At 43.1% G+C, this 20148-nt stretch overlaps 1 protein-coding gene across 7 annotated transcripts in view; it reads left to right on the top strand.

Annotated features, from left to right (window-relative positions):
- The window catches only part of ptpn4a (protein tyrosine phosphatase non-receptor type 4a), a 428771-nt gene that overhangs the window by 81961 nt on the left and 326662 nt on the right, over positions 1–20148 (top strand). For all 7 annotated transcript variants that reach the window (XM_038790048.1, XM_038790047.1, XM_038790049.1 and 4 more), the window contains one exon: positions 18720–18874. In XM_038790048.1, the coding sequence (XP_038645976.1) occupies positions 18737–18874 (138 nt within the window). In that variant the 5' untranslated portion in view covers positions 18720–18736. Of the gene's footprint in view, positions 1–18719; positions 18875–20148 lie in introns of those variants that run through there.

Here is a 20148-nt window from a genome sequence, read left to right as displayed (position 1 = left end):
GTAGGACCTTCTTTGGGATCCTAGCATTATTCTCTGTCTGTGTGTCTGTCTCTCTCTCTCTCTCTCTCTCTCTCTCTCTCTCTCCCTCTCTCTCTCTCTCTCTCTCTCTCTCTCTCTCTCTCTCTCTCTCTCTCTCTCTCTCTCTCTCTCTCTCTCTCTCTCTCTCTCTCTCTCTCTCTCTCTCTCTCTCTCTCTCTCTCTCTCTCTCTCTCTCTCTCTCTCCTTCCCCCCCCCCCCCCCCCCCCCCCAATACATGGTTAATCTGTCCACTGAGTTACAATAGGCCTTGGTAAATAGATCAGGATGGATCTTAGTAGGAAGAGGTACCTGGGCAGTATGTTCATTTTGATCATCTGCGCTCTCCCTGCCAGGGAGAATAGGGGAGTGTGTTCAATCACTGCAGGTCCTTTTTGACTTCTTCTGTCAGACTGATCAGCTTCCACTTGTGGACCCCTGTCCATTCATGACTGATTTGAATCCCCAGGTAGCGGAATTAATGTCAGGCTTGTTTAAACGATAGTCCCACCAGTGCTGCCCTTCGGGATCACTGGGAAAATCTTGCTTTTGCTCATGTGGAGTTTGTAGCCCGAGAAGGCGCCAAACTCAGGAGAGCGATGATTCCTTCTATGCTGCTTTGTGGGTCAAAGATGTAGAGGAGCAGGTCATCTGTATAGAGCAAGACTCTGTGCTCCCTGTCTCCTCTTTGGATCCCCCTCCAGTTCTTCGCTGATCTGAGTGCGATCGCTAATAGTTCGATCGCTAGGGCGAACAGCAGCGGGGAAAACGGGCAACCCTGCCTGGTGCCCCTGTGCAACTGGAAGTACTGGGAGCTGGCGGTGCTTGTCCGTATGCTCGCAATGGGAGCGTTACACAGGAGCTTCGACCATGAGGTGAATCCTGTTCCAAGCCCAAACCGCTCTAGTACCTCTGAGGTACTTCTACTCGACTCTGTCGAAGGCCTTTTCTGCGTACAGGGATACTATCACCTTGGGTGTTCTCTCACTCCCCCGATGGGGTCATAATCGCGTTCAGCAGAAAGGCGCCTGATGTTCGATGTTAGCTGTCTACCGTGGCAAAGTCCATGTGATCCACTGCAACCTCCTCTGGTACGCAGTTCTCCAGCCTTTTGGTTATGATCTTGGTCAATATTTTGCCATCTACGTTCAGTAGCGAGATGTCTGTATGAACCGCATTCTGTAGGGTCTTTGTCTTTCTTAGGTATTTGTGAGATTGAGACTTGTGCTGCCGTTGGTGGCAGTGTACCCCTCGCAAGTGAGTCTGAACATCTCCCGCAGGTAAGGAGCCACAGCCGTAGTGAATTTCTTGCAAAAATTTGCCAGGGACCCATTTGATCCCGTGCCTTCCCCACCTGCATGGAGCTAATATCCTTCATGATCTCTCCCAGTTCTAGCGGTGCTTCCAGACCCTATTTTCTGTCCTCCCCCACGACTGGCATGTCCAGTCTATCGAGGAGCAGTTTCATCCCTGCGTCCCCTGTTGGGGCTCTCGGGTGTACAGTCCCCGGTAATAGAATTCAAAGGTTTGGTTAACCTTGTCTGGGTCTGTCTATAGCGTGCCTCTGTTATCCCTAATTTGTGCGTTCTCTCTAGTGGCTCCCTGCTTTCTCAGACAACAGAAGGGAGGTAGATCATTTGGTTGCATGGTGTACCATAAACAACCTTTCTCTAAATGTCAGAAGGACACGGAACTGATCATCGACTTCAGGAAGCGTAGCACGACACCCCCCCCCCCCCCCCCCCACCCCCCAATCTGCATCAATGGCTCCGAAATGGAGAGCCACCTGACGTGTGACTGCTCAGCCAACGTCCTCACCGGGTGTCTGACCATTCCTTGTTAGCCAGATAATGTTGAGTGAGATCCTCATTTCCTTACATAAAGTCTGGTATTTTTGTGGTTAATCTTTTAATTTGAAACTTGTAAGAAAATGATGTAATTTTAAAGATTAAAAAAGAGTTTACAAACAAGTTGCGTTTAAGTTTTTAAAAAAAAACAAAAAATGCTGGGAAAACCCAGCTTGTCTGGCAACATCTGTGGAACGATATAATAGCCTTAATGTTTCAAGTCTGTATGACTCTTACAAGCTTTGACATTTTGTTTGCTCCTAATCCTATTGCTAGCTATAATTGATCAGTTGATATTGTCAGAATGTTTTGGAGTATTTCTTGATGAGAATCATGACGGAGAGCCATTCTGAAGTTATGTTTCACATTTTAAATTTTGCAAACATTTTTAAACTACTCAACTTTGCCTTGTTCCACTCTGCTGCACTGACTTGTTTAGTTGCAGTTGTGAGGAGCACTTTCAGTATGAAAGGTTGAAGGTGTACCTGCGCAAGTGACCCAAGGAGTTCGAGTGAAGGCAAGCATCCAGCAGAGGGCAGCAGAGCAGAGCTTCTGATTGGCTGTTCCGGGGAGATTTGCATACGTGCAGTACGGTCAGCGTAAGTTGAAGGTGGTTTGTGAAAGGGCTGTTCTCGAGTGACAGCTTTACCCGAAACACTACTTACGTAGTGTCTGCCACCCATCCTCCTCCTCTAACCAAAAAAAAAGTTCTGTCCGTCGGATTGCTAAACTGACAAGTTTTTTTTTTAGTTTTCAGTAGTCGGGAAGTTAGTTCAGTGGGAATGGAGGCTAGGGCAGTTGAATGTTCCTCCTGCAGAATGTGGGAGGAAAGGGTCACGTCGAGTGTCCCTGCTGACTACATCTGCGGGAAGTGCACCCAACTCCAGCTCCTCTAGAACCGCGTTAGGGACCTGGAGCTGGATGAACTTTGGATCATTCGGGAGGCGGAAGGGGTTATTGAGAGGAGTTATAGGAAGGTAGTCACACCTCAGGTAAAAGAAGAAGGTAGATGGGTTACCGTCAGGGGAGGGAGAGGGAACCGGCAGGCAGTGCAGGGATCCCCTGTGGTCGTTCCCCTCTATAACAAGTATACCGTTTTGGATACTGTTGTGGGGGACGACTTACCAGGGGTAAGCAATGGGGCACAAGTCTCTGGCACAGAGTCTGTCCCTGTTGCTCAGAAGGGAAGGGAGAAGAGGAACAGAGCACTTGTCATTGGGGACTCCATAGTTAGAGGAACAGACAGGAGGTTCTGTGGGAACGAAAGAGACTCACGGTTGGTGTGTTGCCTCCCAGGTTCCAGGGTTCGTGATGTCTCTGATCGTGTTTTTGGGATCCTTGAGGGGGAGGGGGAGCAGCCTCAAGTCGTGGTCCACATAGGTACCAACGACATAGGTAGGAAGAGAGATGGGGATTTGAGACATAAATTCAGGGAGTTAGGGTGGAAGCTGAGAGCTAGAACAAACAGAGTTGTTATCTCTGGGTTGTTACCCGTGCCACGTGCTAGCGAAGTGAGAAATAAGGAGAGAGAGGAGTTGAACACGTGGCGACAGTGATGGTGCAGGAGGGAGGGTTTTGGTTTCCTGGATAATTGGGGCTCATTCTGGGGTAGATGGGACCTCTACAAACAGGACGGTCTTCACCTGAACCAGAGGGGTACCAATATCCTGGGGGGGAGATTTGCTAGTGCTCTTCGGGGGGGTTTAAACTAATTCAACAGGGGGATGGGAACCTAAATTGTAGTCCCAGTGTACAGGATGTTGAGAGTAGTGAGGTCAGGGATAGGGTTAAAAGTTCGAAAGAGGGCACCGGCAAGCAAGACGCTGGTTTGAAGTGTGTCTATTTCTACGCCAGGAGCATCCGGAATAAGGTGGGTGAGCTTGCAGCATGGGTTGGTACCTGGGATCTCGATGTTGTGGCGATTTCGGAGACATGGGTAGAGCAGGGACAGGAATGGTTGTTGCAGGTTCCGGGATTTAGATGTTTCTGTAAGAGCAGAGAAGATAGTAAAATGGGGGGGGGGGTGGCATTGTTAATCAAGGAAAGTATTATGGCGGTAGAAAGGACGTTTGAGGACTCATCTACTGAGGTAATATGGGCCGAGGTTAGGAACAGGAGAGGAGAGGTCACCCTGTTGGGAGTTGTCTATAGACCTCCGAATAGTTCCAGAGATGTAGAGGAAAGGATTGCAAAGATGATTCTCGACAGGAGCGCGAGTAACAGGGTAGTTGTTATGGGGGACTTTAACTTTGCAAATATTGACTGGAAATACTATAGTTCGAGTACTATAGATGGGTCAGTTTTTGTGCAGTGTGTGCAGGAGGGTTTTCTGACACAGTATGTAGACAGGCCAACAAGGGGCGAGGCCACATTGGATTTGGTACTGGGTAATGAACCCGGCCCGTTGTTAGATTTAGATGTAGGTGAGCACTTTGGTGATAGTGATCACAATTCGGTTATGTTTACTTTAGCAATGGGCAGGGATAGGCATATACCGCAAGGCAAGAATTATAGCTGGGGGAAAGGCAATTATGATGCTATTCGGCAAGATTTAGGATGTATAGGATGGGGAAGGAAACTGCAGGGGATGGGTACAATCTCAATGTGGAGCTTTTTCAAGGAACAGCTACTGCGTGTCCTTGATAAGTATGTACCTGTCAGGCAGGGAGGAAGTTGTCGAGCAAGGGAACCATGGTTTACTAAGGAAGTTGAAGCACTTGTCAAGAGGAAGAAGAAGGCTTATGTTAGGATGAGACATGAAGGCTCAGTTAGGGCACTTGAGAGTTACAAGTTAGCCAGGAAGGACCTAAAGGGAGAGTTAAGAAGAGCGAGGAGAGGACATGAAAAGTCGTTGGCGGATAGGATCAAGGAAAACCCTAAGGCTTTCTATAGGTATATCAGGAACAAAAGAATGACTAGAGTAAGATTAGGGCCAATCGAGGATAGTAGTGGAAAGTTGTGTGTGGAATCAGAGGAGATAGGGGAAGCGTTAAATGGATATTTTTCGTCAGTGTTTACACTGGAGAAAGACAATGTTGTCGAGGAGAAGACTCTGGTTCAGTCGACCAGGCTAGATGGAATTGAGGTTCACAAGGAGGAGGTGTTAGCAATTTTGGAAAATGTCAAAATAGGTAAGTCCCCAGGGCCAGATTGGATTTATCCTAGGATTCTCTGGGAAGCCAGGGAGGAGATTGCAGAGCCTTTGTCCTTGATTTTTATGTCGTCTTTGTCGACAGGAATAGTGCCGGAAGACTGGAGGATAGCAAATGTTGTCCCCTTGTTCAAGAAGGGGAGTAGAGACAACCCTGGTAATTATAGACCTGTGAGCCTTACTTCGGTTGTGGGTAAAATGTTGGAAAAGGTTATAAGAGATAGGGTTTATAATCATCTTGAAAAGTACAAGTTGATTAGCGATAGTCAACACGGTTTTGTGAAGGGTAGGTCATGCCTCACAAACCTTATTGAGTTTTTTGAGAAGATGACCAAACGGGTGGATGAGGGTAAAGCGGTTGATGTGGTATATATGGATTTCAGTAAGGCGTTTGATAAGGTTCCACACGGTAGGCTATTGCAGAAAATAAGGAAGTATGGGATTGAAGGTGATTTAACGGTTTGGATCAGTAATTGGCTAGCTGAAAGAAGACACAGGGTGGTGGTTGATGGCAAATGTTCATCCTGGAGTTCAGTTACTAGTGGTGTACTGCAAGGATCTGTTTTGGGGCCACTGCTGTTTGTCATTTTTATAAATGACCCGGAAGAGGGTGTAGAAGGATGGGTTAGTAAATTTGCAGATGACACGAAGGTCGGTGGAGTTGTGGATAGTGCTGAAGGATGTTATAGGTGACAGAGGGACATAGATAAGCTGCAGAGCTGGGCTGAGAGGTGGCAGATGGAGTTTAATGCGGAAAAGTGTGAGGTGGTTCACTTTGGAAGGAGTAACAGGAATGCAGAGTACTGGGCTAATGGCAAGATGCTTGGTAGTGTAGATGAACAGAGAGATCTCGGCATCCAGGTACATAAATCCCTAAAAGTTGCCACCCAGATTAATAGGGCTGTTAAGAAGGCATATGGTATGCTAGCCTTTATCAGTAGGGGGATTGAGTTTCGGAGCCACAAGGTCATGCTGCAGCTGTACATAACTCTGGTGCAGCCGCTCCTGGAGTACTGCATGCAGTTCTGGTCACCACATTATAGGAAGGATGTGGAAGCTTTGGAAAGGGTTCAGAGGAGATTTACTAGAATGTTGCCTGGTATGGAGGGAAGGTCTTACGAGGAAAGGCTCAGGGACTTGAGGTTGTTTTCGTTAGAGAGGAGAAGGCTGAGAGGTGACTTAATAGAGACATGTAAGATAGTCAGAGGGTTAGATAGGGTGGACAGTGATGGTGATGACCAACACGAGGGGACATAGCTTTAAATTGAGGGGTGGTAGATATAGGACAGATGTCAGAGGCAGTTTCTTTACTCAGAGAGTAGTAGGGGTGTGGAACGCCCTGCCTGCAACAGTAGTAGACTCGCCAACTTTAAGGGCATTTAAGTGGTCACTGGATAGACATATGGATGAAAATGGAATAGCCTAGGTCAGATAGGCTTCAGATGGTTTCACAGGTCGGTGCAACATCGAGGGCCGAAGGGCCCGTACTGCGCTGTAATGTTCTATGTTCTATATGAACATTTCACTTGCCTGATAACACAAAAAATTTACTAGGAAAAATGCTTAGTTGTTACGGGGTATGAACAGGTAGTGAACTAATGTTTATGATGTGGAGATGCCGGCGTTGGACTGGGGTGAGCACAGTAAGAAGTCTTACAACGCCAGGTTAAAGTCCCAACAGGTTTGTTTCAAACACTAGCTTTCAGGGCACTGCTGCGAAAGCTAGTGTTTGAAACAAATCTGTTGGACTTAGTGTTGTAAGACTTCTTACTGTACTAATTTTTATTCATACCTCTGTGGTTTTAATGACTGTGCCTAAGTTCCCCAAAGGCTGTATGATGCTGTTATCCATCAGGAGCTGAGCATTGCTGGTCACATCACAATTTCAATGGAGTGCTTTTTCGTAAAGTAAAACCAGAATTTGTTAGGGAATGAGGGAATGGCATGATGGATTGAGGGCGAAAAAAAAAAATTTGGTGGATTGGGAAAGGGAAATTGAGCAAGGTGCATGTAAGGGTGGCACGGTAGCACTAGTGGTTAGCACTGTTTCTTCACAGCACCAGGGTCCCAGGTTCGATTCCTGGCTTTGGTCACTCTGTGGAGTCTGCACGTTCTCCCCATGTCTGCGTGGGTTTCCTCCCGGTGCTCCAGTTTCCTCCCACAGTCCAAAGGCGTGCTGTTAGGTGAATTGGATATTCTGAATTCTCCCCCTGTGTACCCGAACAGGCGTCGGAATGTGGCGACCAGGGCCTTTTCACAGTAACTTCATTGCAGTGTTAATATAAGCCTGAGGGAATGGCATGATGGATTGAGGGCGAAAAAAAAAAATTTGGTGGATTGGGAAAGGGAAATTGAGCAAGGTGCATGTAAGGGTGGCACGGTAGCACTAGTGGTTAGCACTGTTTCTTCACAGCACCAGGGTCCCAGGTTCGATTCCTGGCTTTGGTCACTCTGTGGAGTCTGCACGTTCTCCCCATGTCTGCGTGGGTTTCCTCCCGGTGCTCCAGTTTCCTCCCACAGTCCAAAGGCGTGCTGTTAGGTGAATTGGATATTCTGAATTCTCCCCCTGTGTACCCGAACAGGCGTCGGAATGTGGCGACCAGGGCCTTTTCACAGTAACTTCATTGCAGTGTTAATATAAGCCTACTTGTGACAATAAAAAATATAATATATTATTATAAATGAGGATGGAGTTAGTAGCCAGTTGACTGGGATTGTGTATGTGTTAGAGAGTCGTAACAGTTGAAAATATTGCCCACATTTGTCGATAGTGTCTAATGGTGTTCGTGTTACATAAGGTGTGTTATTCCACAATTCCTTTTGCGCAAAACAAGTCCTTTTTTATTTTTCCAATCTGAGGGCTTCAATGATTTGGCATGGAGGAATAAACAACCTTTTGGAAAATATTCCTAATATTGGTAATGGTAGCTCTCATTGTGTACATTCTGTAGCTGGAATTGCATACTCTTTGTGGGAAAAATGCTTCCATATGTGTTCTGTAACCACAGTCATTTACTGTACTGTGAAAGAAAGACTTGCATTTATATAGTGCTTCTCACAACCACCATATAAGACCATAAGACTGGAGCAGATTTCGGCCATTTGGCCCATTGAGTCTGCTCTGCCATTCAATCATGGCTGATATGTTTCTCATCCCCATTCCCCTGCCTTCTCCCCATAAACCCCTGGCCACCTCATTAATCAAGAAACTATCTCTCTCTCTGTCTTAAAGAAATATCTCAGTTCTTTAAAGCCTATTAAGTACTTTTTGAAATGTAATCAATGTTGTAATGTAGGAATTGTGGCAGCTAATTTGTGCTCAGCAACTCCCACAGACAACAATGTGACAATGTCCAGATAATCTCTCTTCTCTTGTGTTTGTGTGTTGATTGATAAATATTGGCCAGGACACTGGATCGCTCCACTGCTTTTCCTCAAAATAGTGCCAGTGAATCTTTAACATCCACCTGAGCAGACAGATTGAGCTTCGGTTTCATGTCTTATCTGAAAGACTGATAATGTGTGCGTTTGTCTGAACCGAGACTATACAATAAGTGAGGCTATTGTTACGTTGTCATATGCAGTAAAACCTCCAAGCCTAGTATGAAAATCACCAGAATTTAGCCTCAGTATGTGCACATGTTCTCTTCCTACAAATACATTTGTGTCCTGCGTGAGTGCTGATCAGTTAAATTGAGATTAAAAACCGAACATGAAACATGGAGCTGCAGCCCCAATAAGTAGAAAATGTTTTGTTCAGACCATTTCTGCTTTAAGGAGAGGCTGTTTATAAAAGCAATAAAGGAAGTGACCGTGAAGTACAAGATTAAATTCTTCTAAGAAACGCACTGGGAACATGTGCATCTGCTTCCTTGAATCAGATGATGGGAAATGGATTTTTTCTGCAAGAAGAGTCGTGGGGATTCAGTCCTTCAGTAGTTATACTTTCCGTTTGTGTTCATCTATTTGGGACCTTCCGTTTGATTTGTGACTTGGGGTTTACTTTTAAGGCTTGTTGCTGTTATCCATTATTTGTACTTTGAAGGTGATGAGCTGGTACAGTGAGGTTTCTTTTAGTTTAATACTGGTGGGTGCAGCTTGATTTCAGGTTTCTGTATATACATATTCTTTGTTTCAGAATTGATTGACCGATGTGTGTGGCGTGTGTTGCAGATGGCATTACAAACAAATTGAAGACTGCGAGGATTGAATTGTGCATATGTCATGGTTTGCAGAAGCTGTAACTGTGTGCACCTAAACAGACAGCACCTAAACAGACAGCAATGTGAGACTTGACTCCATTTTATGAATCCGGTTTATGTTGATATTAGTTGAATGTCGGGGCAGCACATGGCAGATGCTGTGGTTAGCACTGCTGCCTCATGGGGCTGAGGACCTGAGTTCGATCTCAGCCCCGGGTCACTGTCCGTATGGAATTTGCACATCCCCCTGTGTCTGCGGGTCTCATCCCCACAACCCAAAGATGTGTAGGGTAGGTGGATTGGCCATGCTAAATTGCCCCTTAATTGGAAAAAATTAATTGGGCACTTTAAATTTAAAAAACCGTTACGTTAAATGCAATTTCGGAGTGAACATAAATGTCTTTGCCACATGAAACAAATTGAATATTTGCTCCAAGGGGTGTATTTGTGAAAGTAGCTCCTTCATTGTGGAGTGATACCGGGCATGCTTCTTCCCTCTATTTGCATGATTGATCCTCTATTCACAGCTGTCCCTGTCACCCTCTTTCCCCTTTCTCCTTTTCCAATGAAATTAAGCTGCAGCTATTCTCATGCCTTTTGGTGGTTGGAGTATTTGTGTACAGGTTGTCGGCCTGGTCCGGAAATGGTGAGTGGAGTTATTTGCAGATAATCTAAGTGAAATATTTGTCATTGCACAATGAGTCTAAAATTTTGTTTGCTGAAAATACCTGTTCAATCATTAGCCTTGTGGAATAGCATTATGTTGTAAAGTCCTCAATTAACGCTGTGAGTTGCTACAGTTACTACTTGATGTTTGCTCTACCTTTTTGTGCAATTGGTATTGATGCTTTCAAATTAATTTTGTACAATAATTAAATAATAGCTAAGTTAATAATTCCTTTCCATCGAATGTACTGTAGCCTGTTAAAGGCTTTTGTGAAAACAGCTTGCCTTTACTTTGACTTGCAACGGTACTGCTGATCAGTATATTTTAGCTATGCTAAAGATGAATAGATTAAAACCACTATTCTAATAATTTTGATATGTTGTGTTCTTTTCTTTTTTAAATATTAGGATCTTCATTTTGTTTTGTTTTCTGATTTAAAAATGGTCTCTTCAATACCCAGAAATTGTCTTGAATTTGAATCTGCTGTTGACATCTATATTACACTGGAACTTGCTACGAGTGTTGCAAGCAGAAAAGATTTTTGGGAGAACAGAATTTGTTTAATTTGCAAGATGCAGAATGAAGCTCTGATGGTGCAACGTCTGAATATATACCATTTCTTCAAGATGAGATGTATTTCCAAAGATCACTTGTATATACTTTTCTGTATTTAACATATATTTAATAGAACAAGAGACACAACCAAATTACTTCTACAGCATTTATTTTCATGGTAAAATGGGATTAATGAGCCTTCCCATTGGTGATCAATGTGGGATCTAGTTAGTCGGTTTTGGGTAAAAGAATGCAACCCAGAGTATTCTTATGAAGTAAAGTTGTTTGTCCAGAAACCATAGAAACATATGAACCAAGTTCTGAGAGATTTGGTTGAATAATAAATATTTTAACTACACAAATTGTGATGCAGTTCTGTTTTTACATTGTTGATGTTTTGGCAGGCTTGATGGTAATCAGTCCAAGCTTCACCTTTGTTTTGACCATCTGGGAAAATAATTGACATAATTGCTGTTGAATGAATCAGATTTAATAGAAACCAGCCAGAGGCCACTGTGACTTGCACATAACATTGGAAAATACTTCCAAGGAGGATCATGGGGCTACTTCATTGAAATATTACGTTTTGAAACCGATTTGTTTGGCAATCATATATTTTGATTAAATAAGAGGCATGATGTTTCCATATATTTGCAATAATAAAATGCATTGAAGGAAAATAGATTAAATGGTCAAATATCTCATGATCTCATTTGCATTAATTTGTTGATTCCTACAATTAGTTATTGTTACTAAATCTCCGAATCCAAGAGTTTGACACTTTTATCAACCCAATTCACTCTAACATTTCTAGGGTATTATCAAAGACCTCTGACAGGGTGTTTTTACAATGATGAATGGCAAGGGAGAGATGTAAGGAGGTGGACTTAAAATGAACCATAGTTTTTACACTTGTCTGAAAAAGCAATTTTTAAACACTTGTACAAACTTTATAAGAAATATAGCTTATAAATAATCAGAAGCTGGTTTCTTAATGCTGCTCAATCAAGCATGCTTGACCTTTTGTTACATATCTGAGATGAATTTGTTCAACCAGTATGATTAATGTGTTGAAATTGCCGCAAACATTGATTCCAAAGCAGAATTAAATTAATTTGTAGAATTGTTACAGCTTTGAAAGAAAAACATTTATACCAAAATACTTGTACAGGAGTGCATCTAATGTATATATTAAAACGCTTTTTATGTGCTTTTCATTTATGACCACTCTTCCAAATCTGTGGTCACAGCCCAAAGCAGGAGGTGGTTTAGGGTAATGGTGCACTTGGCTGCTAGGTTTCCTTTTCACGCACTAATGAGCAGGCATCTGGCTGCTGGTTTGTTTCAGCACATTGACCCATCCTGTAGGAAGCTAACATACAGTTACTGAGTGTGACTGGGAACTCCTGCCAATTGATTTTTTTCCCTCAAGCATGAGGCTTTGTAAATTTGGAGCTGCTGTGGAGCTTCTGCAGGATACTAATTAAATAGCTCATTGAAACACACTTCTTTTGAGGCACACAACAGGACATTGTACTTTGGACACTGAAGCTATACAATGGACTCAGTTCAGCAGTGTGTCAGAAGTCAGGGCAATAACTTTGAAAGCCATTTTGAAGTAGAGTGCATTTTGTTTTGAGGCATTTCATGTCTTTGGCAATATTTCTATGTTTCCACATAGTTCTTTTAAGGAAGCCAGTGATTTCTTTGTTTCACACTGCAGATTTTCCCACAACAATCCAGCTGAGGAATTTATACTCTAGATAATATCAAAACTTTGGCCACATAGCAACAACTGTAAAGAAGGCATGTTGCATCATGTTATTCACCTTTTGAGAAATGTGGCCTTGGGCACGAATGATTTTGTCTTCTGTGGAAATAATCAGTGCTGAAATTGGTGCCAAATGAGCTGAAGAGATCTTTATACACTGAAGATCTTGTGGTTGCTTAAAGTAAAGCAAAAGAAGTTTATATTCTACTTTTTCAGACAAAGGGATTTGATGTGTGTACTTCTGTGGCTTCTAATATGTAAAATCAAAGGCATCCAACTATTTTTCCTGTACTGTATGGAATAGTTTGGGAAAGAGCATTATGATGTGCAAATTATATTATTGACCCAATTTACAACTTGAAACAGTGCGGAGAGGTGAATATAGCTTAGGTAATTTAGTATATTATGGAGAAACATTTACAAGTTATTCAGACCACTTCATCCAGAAACTAAAGATTTTAGTAAGTCATCCATTTGTATAGTTACTGATTCCTGTCAGGATTGTTGATAGATGTCAACCTTTCTGCATTCACTGTCGAACCCTGACTCATTGTAACTGCATCATATTAACTATTGTTTGGGGGCAGGAATCGAGTTACAGAGGCTTGGTAAATTTTTCAGACTCAATGATTTGTGTTACTATTTGGGAAGGGGGAGATATGTGTGGGGAGGTATAAAGAGGATAGCATGATCACTTTTTGGCACCTTTGTCTTATTGCCCCTAATGAAAAGCACATGGTCTGAAATGACAGATGTACATTAAATCAGTTTCTGTGCTTGTTAAATTATAATGCCACATGTCTGTTGTATTCAGATTTCCTTAAACTCGGTTCATGACTTGGGATGGCCGAGTTGTCTCCGTCGGTGCAGCTGTTCGTATAACAGCAGATATGCTGGTGGGAGTATTGGTCTCTGGGTTTGAGAAACATTTTGGGAAGCACTTCGACAAACAAGGATGGAAAAAAATCGATTGAGGAGGTGCCTGGTCTGATTTGGGAGAAAGTGGGGAAAATCTTGAGGCTGTGAAAAAGCAAGGAGAGGTGGTGAAAGGAGTGGAGGAAACCTTGTCGATCAAATCGCCTCACTGGAGGCTGAGAGAAACACAATTCCCGAAGGCGAAAGTCGATCGCCTGGTGGTGGACAGGTCAAGAAGACAAAATCTCAGAATTGTGGGGCTGCTGGAGGGGATGGAGGCCCTGAATCTCATTGAGTGTTTTTCTCAGAGATGGGGCCCACCAAACTCTCCAACAGAAGCGTTGGGCGAAGGAGCCAATACGTGCAGTGGTGATGAGATTCCACAGCTTCCGAGAGGAGAGGGTCCAAAGGAGTGGGTGCTGAAATGGGCCAAAGAGAATCGGGGCTCAAGATGGGAGGGGAGCACCATCCGGATTTCAGGATGTCGGAGCGAAGTTTACCTTTTAATAAGGCAAAAGCGGCTTTGTATCAGAGTGGACTGAGGTTCGGGTTGGTGTACCCAGCGAGTCTTCGGGTCACTCATTAGCTGAAAGACCCCTATTTCGACACGTCAGAGGAGGTGGAGGCCTTTGTTAAAGAACACAGTCTTGGACTCAGTTAAAAGTGTTCTCTGGGAGCTGTTATGTTTGTTAATGGGATGGGTTTGTTTGGGATTTTGTATACTGTATATATTTGTTATTTGGGATTTGCATATGTTATGTGGGGGAAAGGGGTTTGGGAGACCAATGTGGGTAGGGTGTAATGCTTAATAATAATAATAATAATAATAATAATAATAATCGCTTATTGTCACAAGTAGGCTTAAATGAAGTTCCTGTGAAAAGCCGCTAGTCGCCACATTCCATCGCCTGTTCGGGGAGGCCGGTGTGGGAATTGAACCCGCGCTGCTGGCATTGTTCTGCATTACAAGCCAGCTGTTTATCCCACTGTGCTAAAGCAGACTCTGTTAATGTAATAGCAATTGAAATACATGGTCCCTGGTGAGAATTTGAACATTGCAGGGGTGTTGGATTTTGTTTTTTTGTTTGGGACGGGCATGGGAGCTTCTTTTCTATTTGTTAATATTTATGTACTGTCAGGTGGGTGTACCTTTAAGAAATGGGTGTTTGTCAAATAGCTGTAGTGATGTCAATGTGTGGGTGGAGTTGGGCTGTCTGTCTTTCACTTTCATTTTTGAGCTGGCAGCTGCAGTGTGTTTTTGGTTTCATTTTCAGAGGTAAAGAGCTGCATTCACAGCAGGATGTTATGATCTCTCTCTGCAATCTAAAGATCACTTGATGATTTCAAAGTAATACCTGTTTCTGTAGAGTATTTAAACCTGCTGTCTTCATTTAAAATTTGTTTTGGTCTTCCTGTGCTGTAATTTTCTTTGTTCTTTATAGGAGACCGGTTTAGATAAAGGATCTGGATCGGCGCAGGCTGGGAGGGCGGGAGGGCCGAAGGGCCTGTTCCTGTGCTGTAATTTTCTTTGTTCTTCGTTCTTCTTTGTTCTTATGGATGTTGTTTGGAAAGTTATCAAGGGTTATCTATAGTGTACGGTATCTTTTGGGGGGTGGTCAGGATTGGTAGTTGATAAACTGTTTACTGTGTGTTTATAAAATGTTAACTGGATTAATAGATTAAACATTATTTTGTTTTAAACATATTTTAGCTCTCTGTTGCATCACACCTGTAAAGTGGGCTCTTGTGCTCCCCATAACCAAAATCTATTTAAAGTTGTGGGTCAGATGAACTTCATGATATACTTTGGTATTCTCTAGGCCCTGGCCCATAATAGTACCCTGAATGGGGGCTACCTTGCTAGCAGCAAAGAGAGCCCCCAGATCAGGTTGGTCGCATGGAATCTGCGTGGTGGGGGGGGGGGGGGGGGGGGTCTAGTGAAGAGGTTGAGAGTGTGTTCTCACCTGAAGAAAGGTGGTGCTTCTGCAGGAGACTCGCTTGCAGGTGAGGGACCAGACCAGACTTTGGAAGGAATAGATGAGCCAGGTATTTCACTCAGGCGCCAATAGTATGGCCCTGGGGGTGGCAATTTTAATCAAGAAGCAGGTGTGCTTTTTAGTGGCCAAGGTAGTAATATATTTGGGTGGCAGGTACTTAGTTGTTACTGAGGCATTGGCAGGTATGTTGGTAGTGTTGGTGAATGTATGTGCCCCAAATTGGGACGATGTGGGATTTATAAGAAGCTATTGGCCTTCATCCTATATCTGGGGACACCAGCTCATCTTGGGGTGGGGGGAACAGAGGGAGAGACGTGAACTGTGTGCTGGAGGGGGTGGGGAGAGGGAGAGACGTGAACTGTGCTGGAGCCTAAGTTAGACCGCTCTCGGCCAAAGTAGACCGTCCCTTCAAGGCTGGCAAAGGTGCTGTTAGCGTTTATGAAAGAGATGGAGGCAGGGGAACCATGGCAGTGTGTATCCAGAGGTAAAGAATTTTCGTTCTTTTCCAGGATAGACTTTTCAATGGGTAGGTTTCTCCTTCCCGTGGTGAGGAAGGCAGAATATTCGGCTATAGTAATTTCGGACCATGCTCTGCACTTGGTGGATTTGGTTTTCGAGGTGGGCCTTATTCAGCGTCTGAAATGGAGGCTGGACGTAGAGCTACTGGTAGATATAGGGTTTTGTGGACGCATTTCTAAACCTATAGATTGGTATTTAAGGTTTAATGGGAACAGGTCTGTCTCTCCTTCCACGCTGTGGGAGGCCTTGAAAGGGTTATCAGGGGATAAGATAACGTGGAAGGCACATATGGATAGTGAGGAAAGAGGAGAGCGTCAGAGGTCAGAGGAAGATGATATAGAGGTGGACTGCAGGTATTTGGGTGATCTTGCCCCAGAGCTCTTGGCAAATGGGAAGAAACTGCAGATGCCATTTGTTCTGTTGTCTACTGTCACTTGGCAACAGGTCCTCCTCAAACCACCTTCAAGATATGGTGACCGCAATGCACTGATGCAAATTTTCCCTGCAACAGCCAATCAGCAGCTCCGCTCTACTGCCCTATGCTGGGTGCTTGCCTTCACTTGAACACGGAGGGTGTCTTGCTCGTGTACACGTCTGGATGCAGTGACCGCAATGCACTGATGCAAATTTTCCCCGCATCAGCCAATCAGCAGCTCCGCTCTACTGCCCTCTGCTGGATGAATTATGAATTATATTTGGTATTGACTCTAACCTCTCGACTTAGAAATGTTGTGCAGTAGGAATGTCACTGAACAGGTAATCCAGAGGCTGCGGCTAATGTTGTGGGGAGATGGGTTCAAATGCCACCACGACAGATGGTGGAATTTAAATTAAATTCATAAATCGGAATTGAAAGCCCGTCTCCGTAATGGTGACCGTGACAGCTATCATTGATTCTTGTAAAAACAATCTGATTCACTAATCTCTTTTTGTGAAGGAAATCTGCCATCCTTACCTGTTATAACCTACATGTGACTTCAGACCCATAGCAATACAGTAAACCCTTAACTGCCCTCTGAAATGGCCTGACAAACCAATTAGTTCAAGGGTAATTTGAAATGGGCAACAAATACTGGCTTTGCCAATGAGGTCCACTTTCCATAGAAAATTTATAAAGCTATTGTAATTGGACATGCCTTAGTAGGTTGTTCTACAACCTTACTAAAGATGCCCTAAGTTGGCAACATTGTGCAATGCTGTATCTGTTTTTGATTCATTTGAGGAATCTTAGTAACCTAATAAAGTGGGTAGGCAGCAATAAGTGTTCAGTATTTGGCATGATTTTAATTTGCTTGATATGATTGAGTGTGCTCAGTGTTTGGCATTCTTTTATGAATGCAGTGTGTTTTTTGAATACATTGCTAATTCCCAGAATTCTGTAATTCATTAGCTTGTGCAAGAATTCCGACTGCAGTCTAGATAACTGCTACCATAGAAAACTATTCTTGTAAAATCTAGTTCTCTCCTTCCTGGAGGATGAATTTTAGTTTTATCTTGGAATCAACAATGTAATCTAATTTTTTTGTTTATAAATGTTCAGTTAAATCCCAGTTCATTTATTCTCCGCATTTATTCAAGTTTATCACCCTCAATATGACAAAATTAAGATATTAAGGTTCCAGTTGAGATCATCATACGGGCATAGGAGCTTGAAGGATTGAAAGACACTGTAGTCCTTTTGACCAATCCCCGAAACCAATATTGCTTGACCACCCATCAGATGTGTCTTCTGTCAACACCGCCACCCTCTCTGGCAGCTAGGAAGGAAGACTTTAGGAGGCGTGACTGAATAATTCAAAGGGAGAGGTTTACGAGGAAGTTTTAAATTTTGAGACAAACCTAAGACCAAAGTAGCAGGGCCACTATATGTTCATATAGTTTGGATTTTGGATTTTAATTCATGTCCTCACTGCAATACATATTACTTGAGAACAAGTTCACATTTAATAAAGAAACACTAAAAATTAGTTACAGCTAAGTTAGATATCATGCATAACACTGCTGATTGGTTCAGGAGTCTGTACATCTTTGACATCTTTAATATTCAATGTGTTATAGTAAAATAAGTTCCGACACTTTGATAAAGTTATTTTCTGAAATTTGATTTTCGATGTCTACTTTTATTTCTAATTGCCTTTATTGTTGCTTATAGGAAGATGTTTCCTCATCTATGAAGTTTGGGTACTTGGATTTCTGTTCTGTTATACTGTCTGACAGACTTTGTATAAATGAAGTGACCATTTCTTTTGGGGCTGGTTTAGCTCACTGAGCTAAATCGCTGGCTTTTAAAGCAGACTAAGCAAGCCAGCAGCACGGTTTGATGCCCGTACCAGCCTCCCTGGACAGGCGCCGGAATGTGGCGATTAGGGGCTTTTCACCATAACTTCATTGAAGCCTACTCATGATGATAAGCGATTTTCATTTAATTTCAAATGGCTTTTTCATCTGTTTTCTTCTTTTCTAAATAGGATTTTTTTAAATAATCTATTCCCAAGTGGTTAACCCTTTTTATAAGTATCATTGCAACTTGAAAAAACAATACCAAATATTCCAGATGACACTGTGAAATGTATTGATCCATATCTTCCCCCTCTCTGCTGAGCTAGTTCCTTGCTAATTGCCTGTTGTTAAGTGTGACTGAGATCGCCTAATTTAGCACAAATTAGGAATCTATCTGGCTTTGCGCCACTGGTTTGTGCATTTACCTACTGAACTCAGCATAATCTAAGTATACAGTTCTATTGACAAAAGGGCACCGAGGGTTAGTGATAGTACTCTTAAAATTATCACCGTGTTGGTTTAACTTCAATTGCGCAAAAAGTACTGGCAGCATTAGAGGAATTGATTCGGGCATTTTGCCTAAGTGAAATGTGATCTTGTTTTCCCACGAGCATCTGTTTGTTGTCATTTAGTGGCTCCAACAGCTGATGTGTTATGGTTGGCAGTGATGTTTGTTCATTTGTACTTCTTTCACACCATTAAATGTTTCTGGTGAATTAATTTAGAAAACTAATTCTTAAAAAAAAGTATTTTTGAAAGAATCAATAATTTCCCTGTATTCACTACTTTTCTTTTTGTAGACCCCGTGTGGACAGTAATGACATCGCGTTTCCGGTTGCCAGCTGGCAGGACTTACAATGTACGAGCATCAGAACTGGCTAGGGACAGACAACACACAGAAGTGGTGTGCAACGTACTTCTCCTGGATAATACTGTTCAAGCTTTCAAGGTTAACGTAAGTAAATCGTCTTTTTGAGTGTGAGGCAAACAAACTTTTATGCCCTGCTTCCATCAAATAATTTTGGCAGAACCTGTGAAAGAGTGCACATTGTTTTTAATAATTTTTTGGGGGCAGAACCAGCGAAAGGGTCAACATTGTTTTAAAAAAAAAAAAATTTGGAGTACCCAATTCATTTTTTTCTCCAATTAAGGGGCAATTTAGCATGGCCAATCCACATACCCTGCACACCTTGGGATTGTGGGGGTGAAACAAAGAACAAAGAAAGGTACAGCAAATGAACCGGCCCTTTGGCCCTCCAAGACTGTGCCGACCATGCTGCCCGTCTAATCTAAAATCTTCTACACTTCCTGGGACCGTATCACTCCATTCCAATCTTCTTCATGTATTTGTCGAGGTGCCCCTTAAATGTCACTATCATCCCTGCTTCCACCACCTCTTCCGGCAATGAGTTCCAGGCACCCACTACCCTCTGTGTATAAAAAAAACTTACCTCGTACATCTCCTCTAAACCTTGCTCCTAACATCTTAAACCTATGCCCCCTAGTAATTGACCCCTCTACCCTGGGAAAAAGCCTCTAACTTATCCACTCTGTCTATGCCCCTCAGAATTTTGTAGACCTCTGTCAGGTCGCCCCTCAACCTCCGTTGTTCCAGTGAGAACAAACAGTGTTTATTCAACCGCTCCTCATAGCTAATGCCCTCTATACCAGGCAATATCCTGGTAAGTCTCTTCTGCACCCTCTATAAAACCTCCACATCCTTCTGGTAGTGTGGCGACCAGAATTGAACACTATACTGCAAATGTGGCCTAACTAAGGTTCTATACAGCTGCAACATGGGACTTGCCAATTTTTATACTCAATGCCCCAGCCAGTGAAGGTAAGCATGCTGTTACCTTCTTGACTACCTTCTCCACCTGTGTTGCCCCTTTCAGTGACCTATACACCTAGATCTCTCTGACTGTCAATACTCTTGAGGGTTCTACCATTCACTGTATATTCCCTACCTGCATTAGACCTTCCAAAATGCATTACCTCTCATTTGTCCATATTAAACTCCATCTGCCATCTCTCCGCCCAAGTCTCCAAACGATCTAAATCCTGCTGTATCCTCTGACAGTCCTCATCGCTATCCGAAATTCCACCAACCTTTGTGTCGTCTGCAAACTTACTAATCAGACCAGTTACATTTTCCTCCAAATCATTTATATATACTACGAACAGCAACGGTCCCAGCACTGATCCCTGCGGAACACCACAAGTCACAGC

Source organism: Scyliorhinus canicula, chromosome 2, assembly GCF_902713615.1.
Source record: "Scyliorhinus canicula chromosome 2, sScyCan1.1, whole genome shotgun sequence".
In the NCBI taxonomy this organism is placed as follows: domain Eukaryota; kingdom Metazoa; phylum Chordata; class Chondrichthyes; order Carcharhiniformes; family Scyliorhinidae; genus Scyliorhinus; species Scyliorhinus canicula.
This window is presented reverse-complemented; position numbering and strand designations above follow the sequence as displayed.